This window comes from Ornithodoros turicata, unplaced genomic scaffold (assembly GCF_037126465.1).
Source record: "Ornithodoros turicata isolate Travis unplaced genomic scaffold, ASM3712646v1 ctg00000980.1, whole genome shotgun sequence".
Taxonomy (NCBI): domain Eukaryota; kingdom Metazoa; phylum Arthropoda; class Arachnida; order Ixodida; family Argasidae; genus Ornithodoros; species Ornithodoros turicata.
In genome coordinates, this window is record NW_026999434.1 from 193208 (window position 1) to 216881 (window position 23674).

Below are 23674 nucleotides of genomic sequence, written 5' to 3' on the forward strand. Positions count from 1 at the left end.
GAACCCTAAATGTATTTCGGCAGAAAGGCGCCGCCACTGACACACGATAACGGAGAATCTCCTTTTGGGTATCGTCCCTTATCGAACCATCTCCTTTCCTACCTAAGTGGCCCAGCCTCTAACGCGGCGCGAGCCGCTTGCCGACTTCGTATGATTACTTAAAGCAAAAATGTGTTCTTCTATGACACATAGTAATCGTGAAAAAGTCTCCTCAGCTTACATTTGGGAGCGACTTTTAATTAAATGAAGGTATGTAGTCGGGAGTCAACTGGAGGCCATTATACCCGATTTCTTAGTGCAGGATGGGGTGTGTTGTTGCATTTTCTCGCATCTTTTGCAATTTATTCCACGCAAATATGCGTTACTGCTGTTCGTTTGCTTGTTTACTTTAAAGAGCTATCGCCACATTTTCGGCAGCCTACTATGAAGAAACGCTTAGAACGACATTTCACCTCCCTTACCTACTTCACATTTCGCCAACTCGAACTGTATAATTATTATGATCCTCATCAAGTCGACATAATTTAAATTTCGTGCGTGAAGCATCGTAGGCATGACGTCACATTGAGGACATGTGGGCGTTCCCCTGGTGCCCGACTTCGCGCTTTCCTGTTGCAGGCTTCTTCGTGTCGCGCTGCAGAGAACACGTGAGAATGAGGTGTGGGAGAGGGCGCTGGTACGTCAGCGAAACTCGGGTGCCTGAAAACTAGCTCCCTCTGTATATGGTAAGGATAATCGCGCCGTCTACAGCGACGTCCGTCATGCTGAAGCCCACGCGCTACAATGACAAAGATGTACCTCATATACTTGGCAATACACTACATTTTGGAACTGAGTAAATCAATAGCAGAGTAGGCCTGAAGAAGTCAGCAAAAGCGGAACACAGCTTCCACACATTTTTACCCAGGGCCTCAAAATGGCGAGTTGGGAGCGTTCTCTTCTTCAAACTCCACCAGTGACTGTTGAGTGAGTGAGCTCAAAGTGTGACTCCACCCTACACAGAGAGAGCTGGTATTCAGCCACCTTAACTGAAACGCCACGCGAGTGTATGAGGAGAGTTTTTAGGTTGTTCCTCCTCGTAGGCGAGGATCTGCTGCCAGATGTCACGGCAGAGTACGAATGCCTCTGGAAATAGTTCGAACGAAAGGGCTGGCAGTGGTGCTGTTAGAAGTCGAATGCTCCTGCGAGACATCTTTACTTCAACGTCGTCCGACGGACAACTTTTCCTTTAACGGAGATCGACGGTGCCCTGTCCTGCATGCACGAAATATTTTCATTAAAGAGCCTTCCAAATCATGAGGGACCTTAGATCAAAGGAGTTCTAGAGATCCCGTGCGTCAGGGATATAACATTCTTATACAGGGTCGCTGCGGTTAGATGGGTAATCGAGTTACATTGATGTAACATGTTTAAGAAGTATGTGACACAGATACTTAGTAGTATGTCAGTTCCATTGTTCATGCATATCCCACATGATTACCGAGGGATGAAATTCTACCCGTTGGGCAGCCTTGCCCATATTAGGAAATTCAAGTCCGCGCATGACTTCCTTTCTTTTCTTTTTCGCGTTCAAACTTTGTCACATGTTAAGTTCTGGATTTGAGGGATTTGCAGTGATGGTTTACTGCAGAAGGTATTGTAAATACTGCTTACCATTGTTGATTTGGCGATCCTCTAACCTAGGGTCCTCTGAGCGGGGCATGAAAACTGTAGGAATAAACAGTAGATTAGGTTTCACAATTTTATTTGTCTTAGACTCGCTTCCGATATGATGGGAGCGTTGGTTGTACACTTTTATGGTGCAAGTTCCGTATATTGAAATTGCTATAGAGGGCGTACTTCTGTCATTGTCAGCAAATCAGAAAAAAGAACGATATCGTTCTGAATAATGGTTGGTTTCAAGTCGGTGTGTAATGTTCTAAGTTCTATGTCCGTGGTGTATCTTGCCGTAATATGATCACCACACGGCGCTTAACTCTAAGTCTCACGAGAAGCTGGTCTGAAGCTCTGAGGCAGCCTCGATACCTCGGACCGCCCATAATACCTCAAGACCTCAGGAATTATTTTCAATAGGGCATCCACTGGACTTGGTGCGACGAAACTTTTTACTTGAAAAAATGGCGCGGACTTTTTTGTTTTCTGATGCTTGGGCGAGTATGCTACGAGCACCAGCCTGAGCGTCGAGTGCGAATCAGCTGATGTGAATAAGGCAGATGAGCAAGAACAATGGAAGTGAGATAAATGAAGTTCCACTGAACGCGCTCGTTGCACTCATAGGCAAGAATTCAGAGATGAAGTCAAAATGCCGACAACGCAACGAGAAGAACATGGTGCTTTGCTAACGTGTTGACAGTTGTAAGCCACTAAAAATACTACAATATCACGAAAAAATCGCCTCGTACATTGAGCAGAAAATACAAAAAAAAATATTCCGAAGAGCCCGGCGAAAAAAAAGGTCATGCATTGAAGCTAAGCTCGGGTATCATGCTTCAAAAATCATCTGCGTGATATGTGGGAGCTACATTTTCGTCATGGTCACCTAAATAGAGAGTCTCGTACGACAGCACTCAGAGTGTTCTTGCTGAATATGTCTAGAAAAGTACTTAAAACAGAGTGCCGAGAGACTCTGTGGGGTCAGTATTGAATACGATGTGTATATCAGTGGTGCAGATGTCGAAGAGACTTGGAGAGGCTTGGAACTATGGCGGGCTAGACCCGCCATTCTAGCCCGCCATACTTGGAACCTCGTCCGCCATCTATCATATATCAATATATACTGTGAGCAGCAGCAGCATCGTCATCACCACCGCTGTCCAATCAGCGTCTTCATCGTGGCATCACCCATCCACAAAAGCGATGGGCGCGAGAGAGGCCACGAGAGTTCATCGGCCAGCGTCGACGCATTAACATCTCATGAACTCTTTAATTCCAAATTCTTTATACCAAACTAAAGCATTAATAAACGTCTGTCTTGCCTTTGGTATCATGCCTGCTGATCCGTACCTTTATTCAACATCTGTCCTGGCCAAATGGGAACGTCAACTGGACCGCCACTTTGTCATCACCGGCCGTTAGCGACCAGCGGGACCTACTACTCGTCATTCCTGGACGCCTAGATGTCTTCACGGCTAGCGTTAACTAGTTTGCATGACTTCATGGCTAGGGCGCAGACCAGACGAGAATTGAATGCATGTAGGAAAATAGTGCCCCTGGAGATCATTGCATCACAGTACCTCAAAGCGCATCTCGAGATATCGTAGACAATATCCAGGTTTAGTGTACCCTTGATACATTAAGTAACCGTTCCTTCCTGTTGATTTGGTGTGGAGGACGCGGTAGACTCCCGGTAGTGGTGATACTAACCCTCGCTAATACTAACGTCTTCGATACCGACCGTACTTTCCCCCAGTTACGTAGCACGCAGACTTTGTCTGGTACGGGTGCACGGCATAACAGGTGTCGTACGCGTTGAACTAGTATAGTCGTTGTCGTACCCTGCGTCGTATCAGTCCGTACATCAAAACATATCTCATACTACTTCGTGCACTGCGTTTCGCTGACTGTGTGCCATTTGTTGCTCGTGCAGTATACCACTGGCGTACCCCGCAATTGACATCACGAGGAGGGAGGCGTCTGTTATCCACCGTCTGCGGTTAAGCGTGGCTCGACGGCCAACACGGCTCTTCCACGTCAGCACGCTTGACACCTCTACATGTGCAGCCTGCTCTACCGAGGGCAACACTTCCCACTTACTCCTCCACTGTCGCCTGTTCGCCGCACCCCGTGCCACTCTGATGGAGCAGCCAGCCGCCCTAGGGCTGAGGGAGGTCTCGCCGGCAACGCCTCATTCAGTGGCGCGTCGGAAGGGAACTTATACGCTTCCTTACTGACACAGGGCTCGCGCTGAGCCTGTGACTGCGCCTCTTTTCTTTCGTTTTTCTTTCTTTTTCTTCTTTTTATTTTTCCTTTTTTGTAAGCTGGAATAGCAAGTCGGCTTCAGGAGCCAGGCTAACCTTTCCCCTCTTTCTTTTTTTTCAATAAACCTATATCCCCCCCCCCCCCGCAATTGACTTCAAAAGGTGAAAACAAAAGTGTTTCGTTCTCGTCCTTTTCTGAATACACTGTGTGGCGAATTATCAACTTTGTTACACACGCGTTCGACAATGTCGTCATATACGATGAATTTCGCCACGAAGGAACACAGTCTGGTTCGGACGCCCGACAATTCAGATGTCTGCAAGATAGTGCATCGTACACATAAAAGTGGCGCCATTGGTTGTAATAAACCCACAGTATGTTATTTTTCTTTAGGCTTTTACTCTTCCGCTTACCGTAGTCGTGTAGTGCAGCTCCCTTCCTCAAGGTTTCTCGGTAGAGAAGATGTGGAACGTGGCCTTCTGCAGTTCGCTCCATCGCCAACAGGGGGCGGATGAGCATGTCGTCTCCGATGATGCCATTCTAAGAAATCAAATATATTATACGTGTGTTTACATGCTGCTCCGTGATGACAACAGAATACAGGTAAAAGCAATATACAGGGTGTCCCAGAAAACGTGTCATTGAATTATAATAAAAAAACTTCGCCACCTAGAATCATGCGGTCAACGGCATTTGTTCTTATTAGGTTTTTGCCACCTTGTAAAGTTAATGTCATGTACCCCATGTTAATGTCATGATGCTTCGCAGCGTTAACACGGAATAAAAAACAAAACATCATTAAAGGAGCGCTGAGGGGACATCTAACATGGCTCGAAACCCTGTTTTATTTGTCCATCTGTCTGTCAGAAGCCACCATGAAAAATATTTACGCTGTTGGGTGTATTCTCACTTCGCAACCAAGTTTACAAGAACACTCGGAGACAAAAAAGTCAATAAGTACGCGAAGCGAATTTATTAGGCTCTCCATATTTTTCTTTCTTTTCCAATCCATCCAATCCAATTAGGCTACAGGAGAAAGTAGCCGCCGATGGCCGTCACGGTCCCCTCGCGTAACGTGGACAAGTCCTTGCTCGTTTCTTTAGCTGCATTCTTTTTATCGGCACCTCCAAACTAGTGAAAGGAGTGCAACACTCTGGCATTCTTTTCGTCATGCAATCACACTGCACCTGCGCGTCCCCGTCCTTTTTGGGGAAGTGCTGACCTAGTTCTGCACTACTTTTCGGTTTTCTTGCACGACGTATTCCGGTCGTGCAACTGAAGGGTGCAAAGAAACAGACGACATGACAGCGGAGAGCACTTCGTTTATGGGCCCGTATTGTCGGATAACGGCGAACCTATCATCCACGATGGGGAGTATCCACATGTGACATCAAGCAAGGTTTATGTGTGCCTCGTTTTAAATATACCTGTCATGCTTCCTGTTTGTACGGTGAACGCAGAAGTAAACTACAAATATGCAGGCTCGTCACCTGGCTCCTTCGTACCCCTCCATCTCCATCTGAGTCGTAAAACTGATATAGTCTACGAAAGCTAGACTGACGAATTACTCGGCCATTATTGAGAGCGTTTGCGGTGTTAAAAGAGGACAATATGAGGAACGAGAGTCTGCCAATGGCCGCTTACGAATCGCTAGTACAAACACTTGGTACAAACAAAACCCGAATGAAACAGGAAGGAAACAGGCCACAACACCGCCATGCTAACGCTCAGCTCCGTAGCACACGACAGGGTCTGCACCGCCTCCACTTCCGCTTTCATTTTAGGAGCCAGAGGTGTCGCGTCAGTGCCAGTGGATCAGAACAGTGCCTACACATTGCGTGGTCTCAAGAACTGCTGGAGCACCTGTACAGCACTTTTCCCTGAAAAAGAACGCGCCTTGTGTTTCTTACTTCTCAGCTCATACGCACTGTTTATAGCTGCATAAGCTACTTATGTCTAAGTTACTTGTTACATGATGGTTCCTGTCAGGGGGGTAGACGAAGCCACGTTATGCCAACTTCCTACGCTCGCTCTCCGAGCCGAGCTTTCAAATATAGGAAGCTGTTTTCCCCCTTTTTCTTTCTTTCTTTCTTTTTTTTTTTGTTAGGTGCGTGGGACAGAGGCCTCTGCAGAGGCGTTGCAGGCCGCCTGACCTCGTCGTTCTTTCGGAGGTGCGTATTATTTCTTCTTTTTTCGCAGAACACACCCCAGGCAAAAGGAAAATAAATTATGGGGGTCACCTCGATGCTGCTGCCAAAAGTACGTCATCACATAACCTATGCTTATACACCCCCTCGCTTCAACATGTTACAGAGAAAAGGATATGAAACGTGTCGCAATTCGTATGTTTTGTATTCTTATTTTCCCCATACCATTGCTGCTCGGAATGACCTTCCCGAGACTCTCGTCTCAGTCTCTCACGCTGCTGTATTTCGTAGCAGGTTGCCTACATACTTTGGTTTCTGATCTGGTTGTTGTGTTTGGTTTTTGACCTTGCCGCCAGTACCGCAAGTTTTATGCACATTTTGTATGTTCTTGTGTGTTTATGTGTGACTTTGTTCCCCCCTCATGTAACGCCCCGCGAGGGCACTTGAGGTACAATCATAAATAAATAAATAAATAAATAAACTGAAAAATCGCACACACGGTCACACATTCACAATGTGTTGACAGGGTTCGAAGCGTGGAGAAAGCTTAGGAGCACATTGATGACGACCCACTGGGTTGGCTGAAAAAGGGACCCAGTAACGTATCCAGTTTTATGGTGACGTAGACACAGAGGCCGACAGAGGGCGTCACGGTGCAGAAGGTGTTGCCGGCAGTGTAGGATGCAGTGGGGAGTATCAGCCACCACGCTACAGCTAGTGCGGCGGGGAGTGCTAGATTGACCCATTTTGAACAGATGCAGCGGTGTGCGGGCGACGTTTAGACGGAGGCGGTGAAGGAGCGATTCCTCGTGGCGAGTGCAGCGACACGTAATAAAGAAATCCACTGAGGGGCCGATTGATTGCAGGTGATTGTTGTAGCCCCATCCCTGAATGAGCAGCGCAGCGGCGGCGTATAGACATACGGTAAGGAGAAACAGTAAGGCGCAGATGTACCATGAGTGGCATGAGTCACAACTTGTGCAACACGCCGTGCAGCCGCATTTGCGCGTGAGTTACCAGATAGGCCCACATGACCGGGAATCCATTGCAGAGAAATAACGTGACGATTTGCAGAGAGCCCATTTTAGACTTGGATGATCATGCTGGGCACGTCATGTCGCATGATGGCAGGGCGGAAAGACAGCAAAAGAAGGAGGGGCGCCCTGCTGTCAGTGAGGACACCCCAGGGCTTCTCAGGTCGCAGGCCAGCAATGTATTCTAGGGCGGCGAGGGTGGCATACAGTTCCGCATCAGTAGAGGACACAGGACAGGGCAACATGTAGACTTGCTCGTGGTCCGTATCTGTGACGTAAAAGGCTGCGCCTGACGTGTCAGGCATCACAGATGCGTCTGTGAAGATTTGACGACAGCAAGGGTAGGTATATAGCATAGGGTAGAGTTGACATGTGCCAAGGAGAGCTGATGAACCACTGGAGAAGGAGCTTTGTGTTGGTAACGAAGAGTTGGTATTAGGAGCAATTGAGAAGGATAGGTCATTCCAGATCTTGCAAGTCACCAATGTGACGACCGCTTCAAAAGTCAAGCTGTCGAACGCGGCAACATGAGTAAAAGCTGCACTGAGTCGCATTAGATGAATTAATGCAACACCTTGACGTGACGTACTGTGCGGCGTCAGGAAAGGGTGCGCTACATGAACTCCCGCCACCACAGATGTGCGAGCAGAGAAAATGCAAAAAAGAAGTAATATGACAATACTTACCACACGCAGTCCGTCCTCTTCGGACACTACTGCAGAAGCCATGCGCTGTGGATCTTGGAAAAGCTTGCTGTTGAACTCCGACGCATCCACCTAATGCACAGACGCATTATATGCTTATTCATTTCTTCAGTATGACTTGGTCTATGATCTACAAATATTGTCATTCATAGCAAAAACTGGACACATGCAGTGTTAAAGTGGATGGCTTCCGACTGTTCCCATTCGCTGTATCCCCACAAACAAAAACTATAGATATCGCCGAAGTCGACCAGTCAGCATTTAGCCATTGTTACGTATAAAGACTGGCAAGCGCTCCATTAGTAGTTAAAACACTTATTCATTTCACAACACACACTCAATAGCGATGAGAACACGAAATATTATTAACGTCCTTCAGCAAATTATCCTGCTCATTTTACGACACAATCAGTCAATCAAGTTATCCTACTGCTGTTCTTCTACCTGAGAGTGTAATCCTGTTGCGCGATACACCAACGAATGCACTCCGAAGGTGAGCAAAGAACTTGAAAAAACAAACAAAAAAAAACACGCCTTCGTGTTCGTTGTCTGTCCCTTTGTGTTCTCTAGTTTTACATCATACATCATGCCATGCCTTCCTGTTCTCTAAGACGTTTCGCTAAGTGAAGCTCGAGAATTCGCATACGGATCGCTCTGGAACAACTTTGAAATGCATTACGCGCCACATACTTTCAACAAGTTCTTCTTCGACTTTATTTTGATGTTCTCATAAACGTTAAATGTCTTTAAAAAGCATCTCCATAAGGAACCCTGTGACTGGGGAGAAAGACACATACACAAGTCTCAAACATAGCTGAAATTTATTCATCACCCCACACAAATATATATATATCAAAGGGGGAAGGAGGATGAAGAAGGGGAAAGGAACAGCTTCAACTACTCTGTGTGCGAAACACAACCGTTGCTAATGGCATCCCCAGAAGTGCATATCTCGACGGCTTCCCGTAAAACTCTTTTCGTTGTGTCAGCGTCTTTTACAAAAAACCCTGGCCTCCTTCCAAAAGGACTCGTCGTTGTTGCAATCTTCAACATGGTCGACAAGTTTGACAAGATAAACCTTTTGGAAGGAGGTCAGGGTTCTGATCAGAGAGGCTGATACAGTGAAAATCGTTTTACGGGAAGCCGTAGAGATATGCACTTCTTGTGATATCACTAGCAAGCAACCCCTGTGTTTCGTACACGGAGCAGTTGAAACTGTTCCTTTCCTCTTCTTCCCCAAGTCTCAGGGTTTCTCAGACATGGAGATCTGTTATCACCAGCTCGCCTGCTTTTGAGCCGATCTTTATAAAATAATCTTTCTTGAACCACAGACTTCACACACCACTTCATTTATCTCTCCGCATCAACATTCCCCTCAACAGTTAACCCCTAAGAAGGCTCCTGGGGAAAGCCACAAAATACACATACAAACTTTTCGACGAAGGTGTTATCTTCTCCCGCTGTTCTGATGAGTAGGTTGTCATCGAAAGCAGATCTTTGTTCAAGCTGTAAAGTGAGATCATCGTCGAGCTTCAATATCCTTGCACCACTCTCTGACCTTCCTTCGAGGAACAGCGGATACACAATTCTCCTTTCCGAAGAGCCTGAAAATGCATCGACTGAAATCATTTTTTTTAAATAATTGCACTCTTTTGCGCACTACCGAATGCGTACGAAGTGCGATAGCACTGCAGCAGACGAAGGGCAGTGCCTGCGCTACAAGATTGCCGTGCAAACCCGACCATAGGTTGGCATGAGCCTGGTGCAAAAACACGAGCGTCACCTGCAAACGCATTCGCGCATTCCTGGATATCTGGCTGAGTGTAATGGAGACACGCCTTGCATTATCGGTCGCCTTACTTTTAACTACCGCAGGACCACGCTCTAACGAATCGTTTATTAGGAATAGCAAGCAGTCCTTTCTGGCTGACCTTTCCTGTGGAAATAACTAGATTCACGCCTCCCCCCCCCCCCCCAGGTCCCACACTGCTTATACGTTCCTTATTTTCAGCACCGCGTCTCCATCTCCCTTCTGACGCATTTACACCTCAACATAGCGGACGTATCAAGGTTTTCGCTGGGTTTTGATTTTGAGATTTCTGAACTGCAATGATGATTCTCGATGCGTTGAAGGCGAACGATTATTACATGATGCTCATATACTTCTGGCAGGCGTAACCGGCTTATCCAATGCGACGGCTATTGTTGTCGCGTATTACTTGCGGGGTTCCGGTGTGTTTGATCAACCATACTTCGTGAAGTTCAGTTTCACGTTTACCGGTTACGAGGCCGAAATAGCAGGCAGCGAGTGTCCTACGCTTCGGGAATGTCAGAGACATGCGAGCACACGACACCTGTTTTGATGCTGTCATACAGATAAGATCTTCTAAGCGTATAGCACGTGTACGAATGTGGTTCATAATTTACAGGATGATGCTGTGGCACCCGTGTGTCCTTAAGGAAACGTCGCATTTTTTCTACACTATTTCCCAAGTGATGTGACGCGCTGATTTAAATGCACAGTTACAAGGCTGACTTGGTATACGTTTTCGCGCTATCCCTTGCGCTTTCTTATAGTTAATGGCTACTCAAGTTTGAAACAAACTTGTTCTCTTTTGCCTAGACAAGGTTTTGCTTCCCTTGCTGACGTCGTCTTACATGAGCTGTGTGTGGTGGAGAAAAAAAAAGAAGAAAGAACGTTCATCATATATGTATAGGCAGTGCCGCTCCAAGATCTCTGCCACTCACACACAAGCATTGCTGGTATAACAGGTTTGCTTATTTTGAGTCGCTCAATCCATCTCTTCCGAGGATGCGCCAAAGTGGGCGGTATTCCATGTGTGGAAAGAAGAAAACGCGGTAATACAAACTATCGGCGCGCAGAGGGGACAATTGTGGCAAAGAAAAAAAAGTCATTTGGTTTTGTTTGCTGATGGTCGTTGTCTGCGCTGTTGCCTTCATCCATGATGTCAACAGCAAAATATGGCTGTAACTCAGCGACCCATGCGAAAATCACCAACTTCTCCGCAAGTGAGCGCGGGGTCCGCCGTGTGTACCTGGATCGGCTAGTCCAGAGTTTTCCGATGTGCAGCGTCGATTGGCGAAAAACGCGAGTTGTGGCGCGAATGATCCACAGCACACTGCCTGCACTCAGCCCGTTAACTCCACGGGGTTCGTGTCGCCAGACGACGTCGACGGCGTCACGTGAGACGCGCTCTGCAGACAGTGAGTGTGGACAACGGCGTCGGCCCGTTGGTGGTAGCCGATGTCGTGCGGAAGATTAGGAGGTTGTGGGTTCGAATCCTACCACTGTCAATATACTGTCTTATGTTTGCCCTGACTTTTGTGGCAGACTCTCCAGGCAAAGGTCTAGTACAGAACTTTGTTTTTGTGCGTTACGAAATGTTTTTCCACAATTAGTACAACCGTAGACTACAGTAGCTCGCGAAACACCCTCAACTCGTTCAGGATAGACACGTGACGAGCGTCGCGGGACGGGCGTCAGCATGTTATGTGTGTAGCAGGGGCTCTCCTCTTTGGATATGGGGCCGCATGATCGAGGTGGCGTCGGCCACCTCCGGTGAGCAACGCCACTGAGGCCTGGCGTCTGCTACTGTCTGCTATCGCTTCAGAGACACTTGACGCTCTTCGGTGACCTAATGTCCGAAATGAAGGATTCAAAGGCCGTCAACAGCCTTGATGTTTTGGGACCGCTGGCACTATGGCAAGAACGAGTAATGCAACGCGAATCTCACTGTGCGTTGTACACGGACACCCCAGTTCTCCCCGACGGTGTGCGGTTCCATGGAGTTGTTACTTCAGAAATATCTTCGGTTACGCCACCGGTACGTGAAAACTGACCTGGACATCGACATATGAATCGGATTGTAAGGGGACGCGTTTGCCATGCCGACCGAGCGGAGGAATATCTGCTGCTGTACCATCGCTGCGGTACGACAAAAACGTTCGGCAGTGATTGATAATCACTCTTGTTGAATTACCTACACTCTTAAAAAAGGGTGTATTTTAACTCCTTTCCTTGCCACATATATAACACCCTTTTGGAGAGTACAATTACTCTCAAAAGGGTGTCTCCTCACTCCCTCAAGGGAGTAGCATAACACCTTCTCCCTGCCAGAGAGTAATATTACTCTCCAGTAGGGAGAAAGGTGTTATGGTACTCTCTTGAGGAAGTGAGGAAACACCCTTTTGGGAGTAATTGTACTCTCCAAAAGGGTGTTATATATGTGGCAAAAATAGGAGTTAAAGTACACCCTTTTTTTAAGAGTGTATACAGCATATTCGAAGGTTTGTATCAGGCCGTGTATCATGAAGTTGGATTAAAGCAAGAGTCGTGCTTCTTCCTGGCTCATTCGGCAGAGCCTTGTGCAAGCAGCAGTCAGGCGTTGCCTGTCTCTTTCACGCAACGCTGAACTCCGCGCTGGTGAGCTGGTGGCAACACACTTCGCTAGTGTGGGGACACGACAGATCAAACAGACTTTTCCGTGACAGGGAATTAGCGATACGTCCGAGAAACGCCCTACAGCAAACGCCTCGGAAGTATTCTCGCTTTGAACGGTGTACTGACGCGTACGTCGCTCTCCAGTTGTAGACGTGCAACGAAGGATTGCACAGAAGCCACGGATATTACTCTTGTGATCGCAATACTATTTTGTCGGGCTGGATATATATATATATATATATATATATATACAGTGAACCCTCGTCAATATGACCCCCGATAATCTGACATACGCGTTTTACGACCATACTGCTGGGGAACAATGCAGTCAAACCTCTGCAAATTCCCCCCGTTAATATGACAATTCCGCATTATGACTAAAATTTTCGGGAACGACCGTGGTCATAATAACGAGGGTTCACTGTATATATATATATATGATGTTTTTCTGAAAACGTGATATCCGAGTGGTGTTCAAATCAAAGCGGGACTTTGTCTCCTGAGTGCACAAATGGCTCGCGCTACTTCGTCATTTTCACACGCGATAGTCCTCCGTGTTCACACACATGATGGTCCAAAGTTTGTGCAAAGCAGAAGACACGTGCTGGTCAAGATGGCCGACAACGAGGTGAGCGCGCACATCGAAGGGCGAATTGTCATGAAGTTTCTCGTGTATGAAGGCGTCAAGTCATCTGAAATTCGCAGAGGAATTCTGGCTCAGTATGGCCCCGATACATTTAGCTGCAGTAAAGCGTTTAAGTGGTGCAAACGGTTCCAAGACGGCCGTACATCAGTGCAGGACGATCCCGGCTGGGGCGGCTCAGAGCCCAGTGTCAGAGATCCTGAGAACATCCAACTTGTGGAGCGCCTGATCCTCAAGGACCGAAGAATAACATGTCCCGAACTGGCTGGAAAGACGGACGTTTCAGTGGGAACGTTGAACAGTATCATTCATGAACACCTCCCGTTTCGGAAAGTTAGTGCCCGTTGGGTCCCGAGGCAGCTCTCCGTGTTTGACCGGCAGAGAAGACTGGAAAGGACACTGACGGACAGCCGTTCCTTGATCGGATCATCACGCGCCCTGAAACGTGGGTGCACCATTTCACTCGTGAGTCTAAACGCGCATCTAAACAGCGGAAACATCCGGGCTCGCCAGCTCCCAAGAAGTTCCGAATGAGCACCCCGTCTGCGGGTAAGGTCGTGGCCACGGTTTTCTGGGACGAGGCTGGCGTAGTTCATGTTGATTTTCTGGCCAGTGGTACCACCATCAATAATGCATATTACTGTCAGGTTTTCAGGGATGCGCATAAAGCGCTGAAGCAAAAGCGGCCGCGCCTCATCCCCAAAGGTGTCCTCCTCCTACAAGACTATGCACGCCCGCATACCGCACATCTAATGACACGCGCCATACAGTAACTTTGCTGAGACTTGTTGCCACATCCCCATTACAGTCCATTGTGTTTTAGTATTCTGCGAGACCTGAGGAGGCATTTTTTTGTTGTTGTTGTTTTGCGTTCTGCTTAACTAAGAAGCCAGGTAGATTTGCCGGCAGTCGTCACAAGTGCCGCTCGGGATTATTTTCGATTTCGCTCGGGATTACTAAAATCCCGGCATTTCAGGACGTCAAAACATCCATGATCTCCAGATTAGGGATATGCCGGATCCCAACACAAAACGGAACTACCAAATATATCTCAAAATGGTGTGGTGATGCCTACCTTTTTTCTTAGAGTGATGGTACTTAATATCAAAATAAGCAACTCACGATCGAGACACTTGGTTTGCTGGGCCCAGGTCAACAGCAAGGTAATGCCCAGCAGCCATACGCTCAGACACCAGCGGGGAAATCGACGTTCGCACCTGAGGAAAGCCATTGCAAAATCACTGTTATCGGTGAGCCACCGAGCCAATTAACAAGAGCAACAGGTGGCTCCATTCAAGCACACTTCATACCTGCTGTCTGCGCACAACGCATTGTTTCCCTATGGCAAATTACTGCGTTTTGGATAATCCGGTGAGGACAATAGAAATTAATTAATTATCTGTCTTTGCAGGTGAGAGACGGATACGTTCTGCAGTGATGGTAATCGCCTTCAATCATTGAAACCGTTTTCATTTCCGGCCACTAGGCTTTTAGAAACGGTACTTCCCTCTTGCACTGGTTCATTAGTACTTCTTGGAGTCGTACTTGTCAATTTCCGGTATAAAGTGGTACAATGCGAGCATGAATCCGTGACGCACGACGTAACGCATTCGTCGGTACTAGAGAACTCGCTTCAGAATGAAAAAAATGGCTAGGAAGGATGTTCCCTAGTCTCGGGGTTGTACATTAGGCATCGCTTCAGAAGTTCATTGGGCTGGCTGCGGTCGAGGACCTGTCGCTGTCGCAGAGTGTTGATTCACTCGGTCCTTCCAGCTATATTTTCCGCAGCTAACTCAGTCTTCGCCTTGTCGTCTATGTCGCTGAAGTTCCCAGTGGAACACCCTATCACGTTGCACGACACTGTGAGAGGAATGTGGGGTCCAAGTAGGATGGACAGATGGCAATGAATGGGGCAAACACGAACGACCCCAAGAAGACGGCTTAAGTGGTCCGCGTTCGGCCGCCAAGATGTAAAGTTAGCTGCCGTCACTAGATGCTTACATACTCGTATAACACCCTTTTGCTGTGGGCGGTTGGTTCGGACGGCGTACTACAAAAGAACCCCACGCGGTCGAAATTATCCGCAGTACTACACTGCGGCACGTGCAGCATTTCGTCCCATTACGCAGACAAGCCTTACGTGTAACATCATGGCACGATTATTATTATTATTATTATTATTATTATTATTATTATTATTATTATTATTATTATTATTATTATATTACGGCAACTACATAGCATGCTGTGTTTGTAATTTTGGATACCATTTAGCTCCACAATGTGCGGGCGTAACCGAGAAAACCTTTCGCGGTATGAGCGCGGCCAAAAGACAAGAATGGACATGCAAAACATGCCGCGCTGGTGATTCGCGTTCTAAATCATCGGAACAAACAATAGAGGCATCCTCTCTTACTCGAGTTCTCAATGAGCTCGCCGCACTGAAAGAGAGCATCACTTGCTTACTTGTGCTTCCATCCAAAGTTGAAGAACTCACAAGAATAAAAGCCACTGTTGAGTCACTTCTTCCGGTAAAACAAACAGTAGATGAAATCAAAGATGCTGTCTCTTTTCTGTCGGATAAATATGATTCAGTCTTAGAAGATTTGCACAGGAAAGAGAGCAGCATCAACGAAATGCAGTCGAGGACGAATGAATTGGAATCGAAGGTTTCCCAGCAAGCCACAGAGATTAAGGAACTACAAACCATGTTAAATGCTAGTGAACAGTATAGCAGACGAACGAATCTTGAGATACACGGCCTGCCTTTCACACCTGGAGAGGATCTCTCCGGGCTATTACACGACGTAGCAGGAAAACTCAACATCGAGCTCTGTGACGGTGATATGTTGGTTGCGCACCGGCTTCCAGCTAAACCTGACCGAAGCCCACAAGATCTGATACAATTTCGCTCAGTTACTGTTAAAGAGAAATGGATGAAAGCCCGCAAAGCCCTGCGTGCGGCCTCAGATAATGGATTGATCCCAAAGAATGTGTACTTCAACGATAATTTGACACGCTTTAACAAACAACTGCTTTGGAGAGCTAAGACCAGGGCTAGGGACCACGGATATAGATTTGTGTGGACAAAAAACGGAAAAATCTTTGTCAAGAAAAATGAAGAAGGCCCCGTACTCTGCCTTCTCAACGTAGATGATGTGAACAAAATTCAGTAAATCATGCCAGACTCGTGTTCAATCTACTCTGACTTCTCGACGGCTATCGCGGATTTGAACCACGCGGGCTCGAACAATGTCACTGGTTTTTTTCATATGAACATACGTAGCGCCAAAAAACATTGGAGTGAGCTGAAGTGTCGCCTAGGAAATAACTTGTCGAGATTAGATGTTATTGTGTTGACTGAAATTAACATTACCAGTGATGAGGAATACACTCTGTGTGTACCAAATTATAATAGTTTCTTTTTTACCAGAAGTGGACGGAAAGGTGGAGGCATTGCAGTATTGGTCAGTTCATTATGGCATGTGGAACGTGTTCCGATCTCTGTAGCTGAAATGGAATGTATATTGCTTAACATCTCCAACTGCTCTAAAATGTATACTGTCTTGGCAATATATAGACCACCCAACCTGAGTGTTCCGTTGTTTCTCACTGAGCTGAGGACTCTGTTCCGCAATGTACTTAGTTCCAATGACTTGTTCATGCTAGGTGATGTTAACATTGATATGCTACAGACCAGTAAATCAAACGTATCTGAATACCTTAATGTTTTGGCCGACTCCGGGCTTGAGGCCCTGATACTTACCCCCACTAGGGAAGAATATATGGCTGGCAGAGTGGTTTCATCCTGTATTGATCATATTAACGTAAGATCTCGTGATACGCCCCTGTGTGCGGGGGTTATAACTTATAAGATCTCTGATCACTACCCTACTTTTCTTTTCATGGCTAACAATTCACCGGGAGCGCGTGCACCAAGCAGTGTATCTGTAGAATACATCAATATCGAATTATTTGATCAACACTTAGCCCAATATGACTGGTCAGCTATTTTGGACTGCGCAGATCATGTGCAGGCTTTTAATTTGTTTATAGAATACTTCTCTGAGAGTTACGAGGCCGCTAAAGTGATAAGGCCAATCAAGCGGAGGCGCCTTGACCCATGGATTAATGATGAAATCATATGCATGATTAAACAAAAAGAAATACTGTGGAGAAGGTGCCGCCGACACCCTGATAACGCCGCTCTCAAAACGGAATTCCGGGCGTTTCGGAACAGGGTCACCGCCGCGATACGCTTATCGAAGAGAAATTACTACTACGATAAATTCAATGCAAGTAGGAAGAATTCCCGTGCCACGTGGAACCTGATTAACGAGCTTAGAGGCCAACCTAATGAACACAATCTAGATAAAGTTATCAAACACAATTTCGGCGGTTCGACCGGTATCGCAGATAAATTTAGCGCATGTTTTGCTAAAGCTTTCGAGACCAGACAACCTGCGAATTTGCCCGATCTTGAGTTCCCCACCATTTCAAAGTCTTGTGCCTTTCCTACGATGCTGGAACCCCAGTTGCGCGCAATAGTATTCAGCATTTCATCTGGATCGTGTGGGTGGGACGGTATCAGAATCTCTGATCTTCAGCGAAACTACAGCACTTTAAGTGACTGTATGCTGATGATTTTCAATGGGTGCTTTTCGTCTGGTATCATTCCAGTTGGATTAAAAAGGGCCATTGTGATGCCAATTTACAAAAAAGGGCGTCGAGATATAGTGGAGAACTATCGTCCTATTTCTTTGTTACCTGTGTTGGCCGTAATTATGGAGAGGTACGTCTACTCAGTTATGGTTGATTTTGCTCAGAAAAATAATATCATTTGCGATAACCAGTTTGGTTTTACTGAGGGCAGGGGCACGCAAGATCTCCTCGAGGAATTCACCGATCTAATTTACAATTCATTCGACAGGAACAAGTTTGTTTCCTGCTTATTGCTCGACCTAACCCGTGCGTTCGACACAGTCTGCCACCCAATTTTGTTGAGAAAACTATATGCTTACGGATTTCGTGGCCTCATTTACGAATGGCTTAAGAATTTTTTGTTTGCCAGAACGCAGCTTGTATCCGTTTGTGGTGAACGTAGTCAGGCTGTAGATATCACATCTGGAGTGCCACAGGGGTCGGTTTTAGCCCCTTTACTGTTTAACCTATATGTCAATGACTTGTGTCGTGCAGTTTCGCAATCCCATGTATTTCAGTACGCCGATGACACGGTGCTAGCATCAGTACACGTTAATTATGAGGATTCTATTAACTACCTGCAAAAGGACGCATCTACAGTGTGGGATTGGTTTAACCTTAATCAAATAAAAATTAATGCTTCGAAAACTCAGTTGATCGTATTCCGCAACTCGCACAAGCGTATACCTTCTCCCATTCCATTCGTAGTACACTCTTCGCTGTGCAGCAATTGCTCGTGTCAACATATAGCATACAGTGATACTGTCAAATACGTTGGAGTCACTTTTAATAGCACCATGTCATGGGACGAACATTTGTCATACGTATGTGCAAAACTGAGAAAAATATCTTGCGTTTTATACAATATACGGAGCTATACACCCTTCAGAATTCGGAAAACGATACTCGAAAGCCTCGGTTACAGCGTGTTACGGTACGGGATCACCGTGTTTGGCCACTGCAGTGAGAGCTGGAAGCATCAGGTGAACTCTATCCTGAGAAGCTGCCTAAAGAGCCTTGCATACGGCCGTGAAATGTTATCTGGTACAGAGCTATTCAGTTGCTTTCGCCTTCCTCGCTTCCAGAATTTGTTTGACTACACGGTCGTATTGAGGCACTTTTGGAGTGACGCCCACAGAACGCGGTTTACAGCTAGGCGCGATCTTAGGCACTGTCGTGGCCTTTTCAGTGTTCCCTTTCCGTTCACTCGTTATGGCTCCTTTTGTAGAAACTATTATATTCCTGTGATCTTTAACAAGCTTTCCCCTGGCATTTTTGACATTAACACTAAAACTGAGTTGAAAGGATACCTCCGGAACCTGTACTATAGGTGAGCAATACTTTATTTTTCGTGTGTGAATAGTGTACGATTTCGCTGCTGACGTCAGGCCCTGCGACACAAGCCCTCGGGCTTAGGCGGGCCTTCATGACTTTCCTTGATGTGTGTGTTTTGAATAAAAATTCCATTCCATTCCATTCCAAAAATTCCATTCCATTCCATTATTATTATTATTATTATTATTATTATTATTATTATTATTGCTCTCTAACAATGAATGCTCTCTAACAAACAAGAATTGAACTGTTCGTAAACTGAACTGTCTACCTACTTGGAATGTAACCACCAGTCAGTTCCCATTACGTGCCATGCTCTTGTCAAGCTAATCTTACTAGGCATTACGTATTATATATCAACCATGCTTCCAATGTATGTTTAACCTTATAAACACAAGTAGTGTTTGTCGCTGCTGCCGGGCCCCGCGTAACAAGCCTTCGGGCTTAGGCGGACCCGTCTGATTTGTATTGTCCACTCTCAGTTTAATAAAGATTTGATTTGATTTGATTTGATTTGATTATTATTATTATTATTATTATTATTATTATTATTATTATTATTATTATTATTATTATTATTATTATTGTCCTCAATATGTTGGAGTTGGACGGATTAAAAATAATACGGAGACGTTGAACTTGTCACCTGACAAGTTCTGCTACTCCAAGAGAACAAAACAAAAAGCGAAACACACACACAAAAAAAAGAGAGATGACTCGGCCAAGGGGATGAAACTCGCGAGTTCACTTACGGACTAAAGTGAGGCGCTGCGAGCTTTTCACGTCGTCAAATGTCATGAAACGTCAGAATTTTCATGTCGAAGCGCGAGTTCTCAACCGTCACGAGCCCATTGGCATCTGAGGCCGCTCCTCCGGTATGCGAGCGCTCATTGGTTGGTTTGAAATTATGAACTTTCCTTGGCGCGCTCAAGCCGGCGACACCGTGTCGGCGGTGCCGGAGCAATTCGCAGCAAAGTTTCGAAATGTGTTGGGTGCAGCATAGATGCCAGCAAAGCATCTATGCCGGTACCGCTTTGGATGGGTTTTAGTGTCCTAACATGTTGTCGATACCGACTCTGAAAAGCTCGGTGCCTCGTGGATACTTCTGGAAGTCAATTCAGTGATAGATAAGTGGAAGGCAGATGTGCTTCGCTTGCTTTGGTGCGACAACGATTCAAGAAGGACGGATACTGTATTTTTCCGCTACCCACTCGATGACAGGTAAGTCAGTTCCTATTCCATTCTGCCGCTTAGCATAGCATAGCGCCACACCTGTTGCATATACGCAGCAGTTTGACAGGTATAATTTTTGGTTTTCACGTTTCTGATCTCTATGTTTCTTGTTCAGGTATAAGCACTCAACCCATATCAGCTTCAGAATAGCATCTGCATGGACACAGTAGAATGGATAAGCCACTCAAAGTGGTTGGAGGATCATCTTTCGGCATAGCAGCTGCACAAGTTCCTTTGTGGCGGGTCAACCAGGCGCCTACACAAGCAGCAAAGGGATATGGACATGTTCTCTGTCATGCCGGATCTCTGAATATGTGTGCCTGTGCGGCCAATATACTGTTGTTCTACTGTGAAATCTTCCAAGTGAGACATCAGCTATCAGTGAATGCAAAATTGCTTCGGCATATCATTCGAACTTCAGAAACAATGTTCATATCATGTTCGTGCTTTGCACAGCTGCAGCAGATTGCAGTTTGTGATTCGGAAATATCTATCTCGAAAAATAAAGCAGTTTGTGTAACAGAAACAGCCAACGCCTGCCGCATTTTGCTATTTATTTCACTCGACGCGAACGAAAATCTGCAACCACCCAGAACCGCCAAAGTGGGGGAGAGGGTAGAGAGCAGATGAGAGAGTGAAAGGGGAAAGCACCCCCAGCGTCACAGGTAACCTAGGGAGACAGAAAAAGAAAAAAGCAAAGCAGAAAAGCTACTCAATCGTCGTCCAACGATTGGCCCAACGCTAGAGGTCACGTAAGTTTTTCCCGACAATAGAAATATACTACACGTTCATCCCCCTGACTAGGCTAGGCTGTACGGCGCAGTGTTCACGGGCACATGACCGTCAGAGGATCGCGCCACACAGGAACCAGGGCGCCACGTACATATAAAGTAGTACTGAGCATCAAGAGAACAACTTGAGATGAAGCCTAAGAGAGCCTTGAATGCGGCCTCTCTCTGGTTGGCGTCACACGTCCCCTAAATATGTTGTTTTGCGTAATCTGTATATGTTTGTATATGTTTCTAAGTACTGTATTGTTTACGTGCGCCAATACCAAGGCTTTGGCTGTTCTTGGGCACGTTAATAAAGATTATTATTATATTACTATTATTATTATAATTATTATTATTATTTATTATTTATTCTCATTTGTCTTTTCTTCGTGGCCTGACAGAAACAAACGCCATCGACAGACTGCATGGGAAGCACATCAGCGTCAAATGAAGAGAAAACGGACCACTGGCCGTCGCTGAGCTTCTCGACTGCGGTACGTATGATGAGGTGCATATTGTAGTGTAATCATTTACCATCGTAAATTTTATGTGCTTGGCATTTTCATGTAGGCTCCATGGGTCGCCGAAGATCGCGTCTTGTTAAGGCGTCTAACCCCCGTATTCCCAACCAACACTGAGGGCTCCCTATGTAAGCGCGAGCCCTGAGGGAGGAGAATTCCGTTTCCCAAAGAGCCCGTACGTGCAAGGGGCGCCCTAAGGGCGCGCGCCAGTCAAGCGAGCTCGCGAGCTCCCTGTACCAGGCCTCCACAGCTCCCCGCATTTGCGGCAGTAGAAAAATAAAACACGTCACAATCACGTGGTATTACATCGTCAGGCATCATGACGGATGCCCATTGGCCAAAGGAGGATGCGCGTTACGAGACTGGTTGATAAAGTTTCGAAATACCTGACAGCTCACTGGCTCACTTTTCCCGGGCAGTCTGGGGGTCTGGGCAGTCGGCCAGGCGGGCAGCTCCAAGCAAGGTCGCTGCGTCTCCGCGGCTCGCCGATGTCGGTTGACCACAACGACCAAAGAGGAAGTGTACGCGCGGGTTTGTTCGTGAGCTATAGTGACTCTGGCCATGTACTGATCTCCGATAAAGTGTCAACCTACGGACATTCTTGCCGGGTCGGAACTGGAATGCTTGGTGAGCTGACGCCTGAGGAACACTTTCGAGCGCTGTCGCATTTTCAAATACAGTGACTAAGAAGAGAGTGTTCGTACGACAAAAGTATTTCCTGTGACTGTGTGACCTACGGTGCATCGCCAGAATGAGAAGAAGATGCTCATCTGTGAAACGCACGCACTCGTGGACTTCGCTCGCCTCCAGAAGTAGACTGTATGTGTGCTTTGCAAGTTCGAACTTGGTTTGGTTACTGTCTATTCAAGGAACGAAACGTCCTCTACGCACGGTGAATATGAGTCAAACATTTGAGTTTATACGTTGCATCAATAAATATGTATTTCGCCTATCAAAAATGTCTTAGTTATTTTGGAATAACGGGCGGCAGGTATGAAAACCAGTAGAAGTCAATGGCAGCCAGGGCCGGTCGAAAGCCGAGCCAAACTGAGAGGCTGCTGATTGGTTGGCTGCTAGGCATCACGACGCATTTTCATTGGTCGTATGTCCAGTGTTGCCTGAATTATCTCAAACTATGGGCTCTATGGGGAGCTGCGGGCGCCTGCCTGTACGCTTTCTGAGGGACGCTCGCCTTGAAACAAACATGGAGGCCATGTGTGATTTCATAGCTCGCGTCGAGCGATTGAAGCGATACCCTCACGGTGTTGTTCCCGTACTGACGGTGCGACGTATTCGCGACTGGGAAGACCCCCTTGTGCGGTACGACGAATGTGCCTTCAAGGAAAGATACCGTTTATCGAAATCGTCTGTTCATGAACTCTACAGGGTACTGGACGTCAGGAGGAGCATTGACAATCGTGGCTGCCCTTTTCCGCCCATCCAGCAGTTGTTACTTGCCCTGCGCTACTTCGCGACAGGTTCGTTTCAAGTTGTTGATGGTGACCTGGTACAAGGGAGCCAACCAACCGTGAGCCGCTGTGTTGCTGTAATGGCGAGGGCCATCGCTGGTCTGAGGGCGCAGTTCGTACGGCTGCCAAAGGGCACTGAAATCGCATCGATGAAGTTCCACTCTATCGCTGGCTTTCCCGGCGTAAGCGGTTGTGTCGACTGCACGCACGTTACTATTGCCAGTCCCGGCGGTGAAATGGCTGAAGTGTTCCGCAACAGGAAGGGGACGTTCTCCATCAATGTCCAGGTAAGCAGACAACAAGTTCATTGTGCAGATTTCTCCACGTCACAACACGCACTTCTGAAAGTATCCCACATCGTAATCGCAGGTCGCAATGCGAAGGGCTTATCCCAATTATTTTATTACCACAGCGACTAAAGTCAACGTGGCTGCTTTGAAGTTATGTGCGTGATTCACATTCGAGCTTCTCAGATTCAATAGAGACAATATAAATAAAGTGAGGAATAATGCTACTGTTGCTGCTGATGATAATAATAGTTAGTTCGTAATAAGGTGTTGATAAACAACTCGAAAGGTCTAAAATAAAATAGGAATGTACGAGCACTCCTGGAGGTACTATTATATATGCAGTGAATTGTATTTTTGTATTGTGTTTTATGTAAGAACTTTATAGTGTACTTCTATTGTATTTTAGTTTGGTAATTTGTGAAATGGGAAACATTGCAGGTCGTC

At 46.4% G+C, this 23674-nt stretch overlaps 1 protein-coding gene across 1 annotated transcript; it reads right to left on the bottom strand.

Moving 5' to 3' along the window:
- Positions 1 to 911: 911 nt before the first annotated feature.
- LOC135376038 (uncharacterized) lies at positions 912 to 14139 on the bottom strand. The gene is made up of 6 exons (XM_064608645.1): positions 14031 to 14139; positions 9232 to 9407; positions 7786 to 7875; positions 4332 to 4458; positions 1654 to 1707; positions 912 to 994 (listed from the first exon to the last, which is right to left on the bottom strand). Exons 1-6 carry the CDS (start codon positions 14137 to 14139, stop codon positions 912 to 914), a joined length of 639 nt encoding a protein of 212 aa, XP_064464715.1.
- Between the last annotated feature and the right edge of the window lie 9535 nt (positions 14140 to 23674).